Here is a 10267-nt window from a genome sequence, read left to right on the forward strand (position 1 = left end):
AAGACATTGATCCCCTTTGAGTATGAAGTAACTGTCCCTGCTATCAATGGACTAAGGTGACCCATCCGCTATTCATTTCTGCAAATTAGTTTATGGAGGAAGACCTGATTGCACATTTAAGTTATCCAAATGGGAACCCTAAGCGTAGCATGTTCATGCTGTTAAGAATATATGAGCATCCCCAGCACTCCTTACTTGAAATGTTCAAACGTTGAGGGTGTCATTCTCCACATCTCATTTGTTTCCTCCCTTATTTCCTATGTATTCAACTGTATGGTAGGAAATAATACGTGCAGTGGTAGTAACGTAATGGAACCACTGGATTCCTAATAATCGTTCAACAAATATTTGAAGACCCACCATGTGCTGGTCACTCAACTTGGCACTGGCAATAGTAGAGATAAATGAGAAAAAAAGTCTCAGCCATCAAAGAGCTAACAGTCTGGATATAGAGATAGATAAGCAAATAAGCAATTTCTCTGTAATACAGTAAGCGCTCTGAGAGAGGAATAAGCACAGAGGGAAGTCTAGGTTGGGGACAGGGAGGAGAGGAGGCAAGAGGGACTTGCGGAGGACTTCACAGAGGACGGAGGACCCAGTATAGTCTTGAGGATGAGTGGGGAGATTTGGATGTCATGTGGACAAGCCAGACCAGCATGGGCAAAGACATGAGGGTTTGTTGGGTACAGACCTCTTCAAATCATTCAATATGGCTGGAATTTGGTGGGGTCTTGAAGAAAAGGGGATCAAGATTTAGAATGAGGCCAACTCTGGAGGCCTTGTAGGCCCTGCTAAGGAATTTAGACTTCCTCCTTTCGGCTGTGCATAGACAGGAGAGATTTTGAGCCAAGGGGAACGGGATGAGATTTATGTTTTGGCTAGCTCGTTGTGGCTGGGATGTGGAGAATAAACTGGAACCCAATTAGCAGGCTCCTCCAACTTCCAGATGAGAAATAACAAAGACCTGGGCCAGAGTGGCGACAAAGAGAGACCTGATTGAAAGTGCATTGGGGATATAGAAGCAACAGGATCTGATAACCATTTGGATGTAAAAGGAAACAGGGAATAGTCAAGGAAGCAGTTCAGATTTTTGGTTTGGGTGGGAGAGAGAGAGTCCTTTCCTACAACCAGGACTGGTTTTGGAAGAATGGGCTTGGCAAAGAGGCCAATGAGTTAGTGCTGACCATGGAATTTACACTACCTGTAAGGCATTTAGGTGTGTTCCATAGGCACTTGGAAATGTGAGTTTGGTGAGAAGGCAGGGTACCATTCATGCATGTGATATTCGATATTATTATTGAAGTTTTTGAAAGTGAGTGTGCAAGCTAATTTGCCCCTCAAGTAAAATTTGAGAAACACCATAATTCAGTTATTTGCAAATTCTGTTAATGTAACATAAGTTTTAACTCCTAAAGTCTTTTGGGAAAAGAGTAAAACGTATTGTACATTCTATCACTATGAATAGGAATGTTGCCTTTCCCATTTTGGATTCTTTGACACAAATGGGAAATGTCTTTTACCTATTAAAATCAGAGAAAGAATTAAGTCTCCCTTGGAAAATACTCAAGTGGTCCATTTAAATGACTATCACTGCCACATCCAGAAGTTATGCTTTTGAGAATACTACTCACTATTAGAGAGTTCTGGAGAAAAAAAAACACAACTGAGCAAAATAGCAAGGAATATGAGAAAGGAATATATTTCTTCCTCATCACTCCTGATGACTTTCTAAAAGCTCATGAATTTTGATGGGTAAGATTAATGAGACCACATAGTGTTAAGCACCTTGAATTTTTAGAACAAAGGCCTTTTAGAAGAACAAAGTATCATTATTAATGACACATCATTTACAGTTTTCATCAGTAATGTAAAGTTTCAGCCACTCTAATGGGAACTTGGTTACGAGCTCAATGTAGAGGGCAAGGCTATTAACAAAGGTTCTTGACAGTAATACCTTTCGCTTCTAAGGAAAAAGATAAATCACACTCAAACTGATCAAAAAGACAAGCTGAGGGGTTCAGAAGGAGGTGAGCCATTGCTTACTGAATTTCTTAAAGGCCTTGTCATCAATGAGCCCGCTGGCAAGCTCTGCCCTCTGGGATGGGCTCCTTTGGCTGCCAACCCCACTCCCTATCTCCTGGACACTTTGCTAGTTCAGAAAAATGTCTCATGCTCTAAACCTCATCTTTCCCTTTTATCCCCCCTCTCTTATCTCTCTGCACCAGCAAAGAGTCTCTGCTGGGTTTCATCACCTCCAAGATTTTTCTCTGTCCTGGTGAGTTGCTCAGCCAAGCACATGCCATAAGGAATGCAACATGCTGCAGTGACTTAATCTACATGGTGGCAATCATAATGCCAGGTGGCAAGCCAGAGGGGAAGTGTTTTATTTCTTGAATACATGTTGTTAGTCTTGTCAGGGCAATGATGGGGGGTGGCTATATGCATAAAGTCAATGCTGCTGGCAATTTTTGCAAGTTCTTTACACAGAGTGCTGCTGTCATGTAAGTTCTCTTCAGGAACATATTTCAGTGAGATTCGTTAAGGCCTTCTTAATGACACTTGAAAAATGACTCTGTTTGTGGCTCAGTCGGTTAAGCTCCAACTTCAGCTCAGGTTATGATCTTGCTGTTCTAGAGTTGGAGCCCTGCATCGGGCTCCGTGCTAACAGCTCAGATCCTGAAGCCTGTTTCGGATTCTGTGTCTCCTTCTCTCTCTGCCCCTCCCTCACTCACGCTCTGTCTCTGTCTCTGTCTCTCTCTGTCTCAAAAATAAGTAAATATTTAAAAATAACTCTGTTTTTGTAGGAGGGGAATTGAGAGAAATTCTGGGGAAAAAAATTGAAGTAAAAAATGTTTAAAAATTTGTCATCTAAAATCAGCTATGTTTTAGCTACAGAGAAAAAAAAAAAGCCTGATAAAAATAAAGAGGGAATTTACTATTATTACAGTCAGTGGTGAGTTATATCCAAGCACATATAAGATAAGGAATTGATTACCTTGCAGTTCTACCAATAACTCTCTTTGAGAACTTACTCAAGATTGTTGAGATCTTCAATGACAGGAAGAGACAACAGATTTAAAGAGAGGAAGAAAGTGTTGTGGTTATACGTTGTGAAGAGGTGTTGGTTACTAACAGAAGTCCCAGGCTATTATTCTGTCTCTGACTTTTAATGAACACATAGTCAGTAAATTGTTTAGCTGACTTGATTCTGGAGATACCTGGAGTCTGTCTTGTTATATTATTGTTTTGGGAGTTCCCACCTGCCATCTTTGTTTCTCTTTTGTTTGTGGTTTAATTTACAAGGCAGATCCAAGCACATTTCCAGTCCAGTTGTTGGGGCTCACTCTTTTCTGTCTCATTCCAGAAGACACAGCCCTAGCTAGGGGCATTTACTAGACAACATGAAAATTCAAGCCCAGCTGGAACCCTGAAATACCAAACAAAATGCTACAGCACACAGATCATCACAGGAGAATGTCTCACATTTTTGTTCTGGACATTTTTTGAGGCTTTGGAGTCCAAAATACCCACCCAATAAATAATTGCAATTTAGAATTTGGGTAAAATGCAGAAATGGAGAAGACTACTACAATCACATTCTTTAATAAAATTTCATATTATTTTTTAAATTGACCACATTTTACCAAATTTAAGTAACAGTTGAAGATCATCTAATTCATATTACATGTTGATGTTCATATAAGTTCAAATTCTGTTTTAGGAAGTTAACACTGAAAGACTGAATTTACCCTGAGCCTTATTTTGAAAGATGATTTTCTTGCTGCAATAGAAACCTGCTAATAACACATGAACAAAGTGGTTGGTACTGTTTGTGCCTTTAAGATCATAGTTCAAAAGAATTAAGCAAATGTGATAACAAAGGTAAGACAAACATAACCTTTCTTCTCTTTCAAAAATCCAGAGAATAGGGCCTGGAACCACATTCATTGATTTAATCAGAACCCCTTAAGTTTTGTGGTCTCATTAAACAATTTAGAGCAATGGACTGAATATTGTTAAAATGATAGCAAAATACACGGTTGCTCTCAACCACATAGTAAGAAAGTAGTAAATTCTCTTACCCAACATAAAGAAAGCTAGGCTAGTAAGCTGCTTGATCAAACATTCATAATAAATAAAAATTATCTTATATACATATAATGATCATATTTTCATAGTCTAAAATCGCAATATGCAATCTGACAATAAAATTGTCTCACATTCTGGGACTGGGAAGCCAACACACTCGAATTGCTAAAATATTTTTTGGTTTATGTAAAATAGTGGGACAGAATATTAAATCACAACTGTTCCAGAAGGTCTGAGACAGAGGCCAGTGAACATGCATGCTGTCCATCCATTATTAATTTTCAAAGAACTAGAATAGAGTATAATAAACTTAATGTAAATAATTCAATACAATTCAATATTCTTTGGCTACTTAAAAAAATACATCAAAGTCTCATAATACCTTACAGTCATGAGCAAAAACAGTAGTAACTGGAAAGTAGCTATAATAGAGAGCAGGCACTGGATGATTTTGACAGAATACCAAATAATTGTTTACTTTCAGGGAATAAACTGATTAAGATGATATCACTAAGGAGTTTTTGTTTTGCCATAAAAAGAAGGTGTTTTTTTTTTTTAAATCTATAGCTTAGAATAACTTTCTATACATTAGGATAATTTTAGAGTAGTCAGACTTTAAAATTATCTTGAAGTTTCAAATAATTCTTAAGATTCTAGATAACATATAGGACTATATTCCTTAGCATTCCTTTAAACCATTACTACAAACAAACATGCTTCACTTGAGAACATAGATTAAAAAGTTTTTTCTTAGACTCCAGGGAAAATATATGCATGAAGGAAAACTTTTTTTCTCTAAGCATAAAAAATAATTTAGATGAGGAAGAGGACCAAGTCAGGAGTCAGGAGACACAGGTATGACTTTAGGGAAATCATTTTCCCTCTAAGACCCCTTCCATCTATCTAAGTTTAAAACATTCACTCCAAGCTGTACAAAGTGACCTGGCATTTTCAAGTTTCTACACAGTACTTGGCAAAGTGGTTTTTTTTTTTTTTTTCACTTTAACCCTCCAATATTAAATAAATTGATACAAACCCTGTTTTGCAAATCTTTATGCCAGATTTCTAGAGATAGCAAGTTATTTTTCACTCATTCCACAACTTATGGAGTGTTTTCCATATTGAAGGCAGGATTGTAGACCAAACTTGCAACATTATGATTGTTACAGCCCCTGGGAACAAATGACTACCTGAAAAGCTGGGCTCACATGACTGCTTCAGGCCCAACCTCAGACACATGAGAAAACAGGGAAACAGCCAGTATTCTACTCGCTCCCTGGTTCAGGGCAGTGATTCCAGAATTTGAGGGAATACAGGAGGGATCTCCAGACAGGCTTGTTAAAATACAGCTTTAGGAGGTGCACTCCTGCGTGTGTCAGCATCTGGGGATAGTGCTTCCTAATCTGTCTACATTTTTCACAAATATATTCTTTCCCACCCCTCCACACCTCTGGAAGTTATTTGAGGGCTTTACTCTCTCCTCCAGCCCCCCTCCCCGCAAGAAAACCACTGTGTTGTAGTGATAAGAGTCAGAGTCAGGAGCCAACGAGTAGCTACGTGACCTTGAATAAGTTATTTAACGTCTCTAGGTCTCACTCTTCTCATCAGATAGAAGTTGAACAAGGAATCTCCACCGTCGCTTCCATGCTCAGATGCCGAAGACTTTAAGAACCTAACAGGTCAACTTGGGAAATCGTGAAGATGGGGAGAATTTGTTAAGATCGTCTCATTCTGCCATCCAAACACCCCAGCAAGTGGGTATAATTCCTCCCTCTGGTCCCCTCATCACAACAGGAGGAAAAGTGAGGAGAGGTTGGAATTGGGATTGGAATCGAGGGGGAGAAGCCTACGAAGCTTGCCAGAGTTTTGTTTGGCAAGTAGCCGGAATCATTCTTCGTCCTCCTCCTCGTCGTTCTGGTCCTGGTAGCGAATGTAGACCACCAGCATGACAAAGCCCATGAGGATGCACAGGGAGCCCACGACCAGGTAGGCGATGCCCAGGAAGGGATTCTTGCCGCCCATCCACGAGATGTTGCTGAAGACGAGGAGCTTGTGGCCGCCGAAGGCTCGCACCGGGTAGTTATAGGTGATGTTGACGAGGTAGGCGCCGCGCGGCAGCCCGGCCGAGTAGTTGCCCTGGCGGATGCGCGCGTACAGCTTGCGGAACGTGGGCAGCGCCGCCGTGCGCATCCACACCACGAAGTCCTGGTTGATGAAGCCGGTGTTGTTCGGGTCGGGGCTCAGCTCGTAGACCGGCCTGTGCCAGTTGGGCGGGGGCGCGGTGCCGTGGAAAGCCAGCGCCAGACTGCCGTTCACCAGCGGCGGGTTGCGGAACTTAACGTGGCAGTCGGTCCACCAGGCGATGCCGGTGCGATCGAGCGGCACCTCGACGTAGGGCTCGCCGGGCCGGCGCTGGTGCCACAGCGAGAAGGTGTCGTTGAAGAGGCTGTTGGCGATGGCGCCGCAGGGCGCGATGGGCAGGCCGGTGGCGCTGCGCTGGTAGGGGGCGCACTCGTTGGCCGGGTGGCGCAGCGCGCTGGGCAGCCCGCTCAGCTGCGAGTCGTCGCGGGACACTCCGTAGCGCCGGTTATTTTGGTAGAAATTGGTCAGCTCGTAGTAGAGGTACACGGGGCCCGGGAAGAGCTCGGGCAGCGAGAAGTACCAGGCGCACGAGCAGCGAAGAGGCGGTGCGCGGCCCTGGTCGGCCAGGGCGCACGCCGAACAGTTGCCGGTGCCCGGGTTGCCCGTGTAGTCGTACTCGAGCTCCTTGATGCCATTGGAGGAGTAGAAGAGGCCCAGGCCCAGGCCGATGAAAGCCAGGCCCGCGCAGAAGAAGAGCGGCAGCGCGATGCTGGCCGACAGCAGCGGCTGCCAGGCGGGGAGGCGCTGCTGCGTGAACGCGGTGTTGTCGGGCTGGTGGGCGCCCGGGGCCGTGGCGCTCCAGGTCATGGCGGCCGCGCCGGGACGGACGCGCGGACGGGCGGAGTGCCGCTAGGAGGTGGCCAAAGGGGGCGCCGCCCCAGCGCGCAGGGCGAGCCCGGGGGCCGCTCCCGGCCGAGGTTTCCGCCGGCTTCGGTGAGGGTGTGGGCCGGCCCCGCCTCCGGCCCCCGCACAGGTGAGTCTCGGTGTTCTTCGTGCGGTGACCCGACCCCTCAGTTCCGCCTGGGCCCAGGTGATCTCGGCCGGTTCCGCCCCTGCCGGTAATCGGCAGCCGCGCGCCCCGCCTCTTCGGAGGTGAGCCGTGCGGGCGTTGGTCTCCACACCTGGCGGGTCCTCGGCTCGGGTTTCCTCTCCATCTGGGTGGGTCCGGCCGCCAGCTCCTCCTCGCCGACGTGAGTGGCGGCCCCAGGCTGCCTCTCGGCGGCTCCTACCTGGCTCAGGTACCACCTTCGCTTCCGCCTTCCAAGTGACTAGGCCAGTTTTTCCCCCGAGATCATCGGAGCTGCAGCCTTCAGCACAAAGTCCACTGAGAGATTGCATCGTGGCTCCTTGAGACTTGAAGATTTCAGGTTATCAATCCTCTTTTATCTGAGAAGATGGTGTGTGTGTGTGTGTGTGTGTGTGTGTGTGTGTGTGATTCTAGACCCCCTTGTCTTTGTAAGTTAACGTATGGACCCCCTTTCAGTCAACTTTTAACCACAAATTGGCACGCCGAGAGATTACACTACGGCAAAGCTGTTATTAATTCAATGCCTGCGTTCAAATCCTAGCATTTTTCTTTTCTTTTTTTTTTTTTTTAAAGAAGAATGATATTTCGGCCAGGTGCACCAATCTGGCTGCAAAGCTAAGAAAAGTAGAAAGTTCTCTAAAAAAGTGACTCTTAAAAAAGAGAATCAAAGACTACAAGAGGTTCAGAGTCTTTAAATATCTCTAGCTGCTGAAAAAAACACACAAGAATAAAAATGCATCAGACTACCTGTGATTTCCTTTTCTTTTCAGATTATTTGCCTGACTGGAGAAAGGTCTGGTCCCAGGTCCCCAAAGACCTCGCTGCTATCCACAGTCAAGGACTTTGGGAGTGTTTGGCCTAAGGAGGTGAACTACAAGGATTTATTGTAAACAGAACCCAAATTAGCTCTGGAACATTGCTTGGGATTGTGGCTTTTATGTCTAGTTTGATACAGTATACACAAGGGGGTATCTGGCCATTTCAGCTTTGTGCTAAATCCTCCCTAGGTATTGAGGGGTTTCTGCCTCTTCTCCGGCTCATAAAATGCAAACAACGTAAATATTTTCTATATTACACTTTTGCACCTAGAATAATATATTGCACTCCGGAGTTGTTCAAAGCCCATTGAAATTTGGAAAGTTAAAATTCTTGCTAAATTAAACAGGAATTTCTTAAAAAGCATCTCCTAAGTCGTCAGTCCTGTGGTAAGTACTGTAAAAGACACGAGAGAATTAGACTAAAAAGGACCCTTGACCTCATGGCATTTGCAGTCTGATAGGGGATATATTACTTCAAAGTAAGAAAGAATCAAAATGGCCAATAGATGGCATATAGTCAAGTACCAAATTGTACTTTACAGGAATGATACTAAAATTAAGAAGTAATTATTATTTTTAAATTTTATTTTTTTAAGTTTGTTTATTTTGAGAGAGAGAGCATGCGAGCAGGGAGGGGCAGAGAGAGAGGGAGAGTTATTTTAATAATGAAAAATTCATTATCTTATTGAATGGGATGAATGCAGGTTGGAAGCCTTAGCTGTTGGAGGCTACTGAAGGAACCCTTGATGACTTGAATTCCACATCCCTCATGTCTAATTGTACCCCAAGAGAGGAAATTCCAACATTGGCAACAAGTTCCTATAGTCCGACCTAGTCTCCACTATACCTTTTCTTCAATAAGATAAAAGGACAAATAGTTCTCTGTATCATTAGGGTTGAGTTCAATCTACATTTCTATCATCAAATCATGAGTCATCCAGACAGCACACAAAACTAGGAAAACTAGGAAAAAAGTCAGTCCTCAAAACTTAATCTAGCAGATCTTAAGCCTAACAATTGTCATGCCACTACTCCCCTGAAAGTACGAGACCTCCTGTTGAGCTGAGAGCCTTTCCAGCTGTACCTGCCTGGATGGAAGGCAACAGCATATTCATTCTGCTAATTAAGGTAACACCAGAGTGTTGCAAAAGCCAAGAGGAGAGTATTTAAAGGCAGGGAATAGTCAACAGGGTGAAACACAGCTGAGGGTTCAAGTGTGATAGGAAATGAAAAGGAGCCATTGCATTCAACTTCTGTGAAACAATATGGGTGTTGGGGTTGGAGGAGTCAGGCTCTATCAGGTGAGGAAAAGGGGAAGTGGAGACAGCCAAGGTAGAACAACTCTAGAAATGTGGGGAGCAGGGAAGGAGAAAGACAGGTGGTAGTCATTTAGAAGAGTATGTATCTCAAAGGAAAGGCTTCTTTATAGATGGCAGACAAATGTTTATTCTGGGGGGAAAAGAAAATAGCTCAGGCAAGGTTGCAGATGGGTGATACTGGATGGTACAAAGGCAGGAGCAGGCAGTGGGTCCAGAGAACAGGTGCAGAGTCACCTCACCTCTGAAATTGGAGGACATGGAGTAAGGATGGATGCATAATTTAACTGGGCTTTGGGCTCAGTTCAAGAGAAGGAAGCTTTCATTTAATAATTTCTTCTAGGGAGTAAAATACAAGGTCATATCCAAAGAGAAGAGAGAGGAGAGGGAGAGGGGACTGCCTAGGAACATGTGAAGGTGTGTTGAATGGCTTTGGGGGAGTCCTGCCACCCAGGCTGAGAGAAAGCAAGTGATTGAACATGTCCAGTGGATGGGGGTTTTCAAGGCAGGTGAATTGGAAAGGTAAACGTTCAGGATAGGTGCTGTTCTTGCTGGAGAGGTGGCTAAAGTGAGATGTCTTATTAAGCTGAATGGCAGGGAAAATGAAACCAAACTGGCGGATCTAAAGGAAACAGACCAGAGACTGGCAGCCCTAATGATGTTAATGAGCAGGTGGCATGAAAGCTGGGAGAGAAAAAGTGCTGGTATAAGATGGGATGTTAAAGCTTTTGGAGGTGGAGTAGTGCTGAGATCCATGTGTGTGTCCTATTTCCTGCACCAGCTTGGAAGTTCCAGGAGGTCAAGGATTGATATACATCGTTATGCCTCTCAGAATTCATTGTATAATAAGGGTTCTGACCTTGTGTCTTTCATTT

The 10267-nt window shown here is 44.1% G+C and overlaps 1 protein-coding gene across 1 annotated transcript; it reads right to left on the reverse strand.

Moving 5' to 3' along the window:
- Positions 1–3595: 3595 nt before the first annotated feature.
- On the reverse strand, positions 3596–7122 carry TMEM30B (transmembrane protein 30B). Its single transcript, XM_007095337.3, has one exon. It carries the CDS (start codon positions 7036–7038, stop codon positions 5977–5979), a length of 1062 nt encoding a protein of 353 aa, XP_007095399.2. The 5' UTR covers positions 7039–7122; the 3' UTR covers positions 3596–5976.
- Positions 7123–10267: the final 3145 nt, after the last annotated feature.

This window comes from Panthera tigris, chromosome B3 (assembly GCF_018350195.1).
Source record: "Panthera tigris isolate Pti1 chromosome B3, P.tigris_Pti1_mat1.1, whole genome shotgun sequence".
NCBI lineage: Eukaryota > Metazoa > Chordata > Mammalia > Carnivora > Felidae > Panthera > Panthera tigris.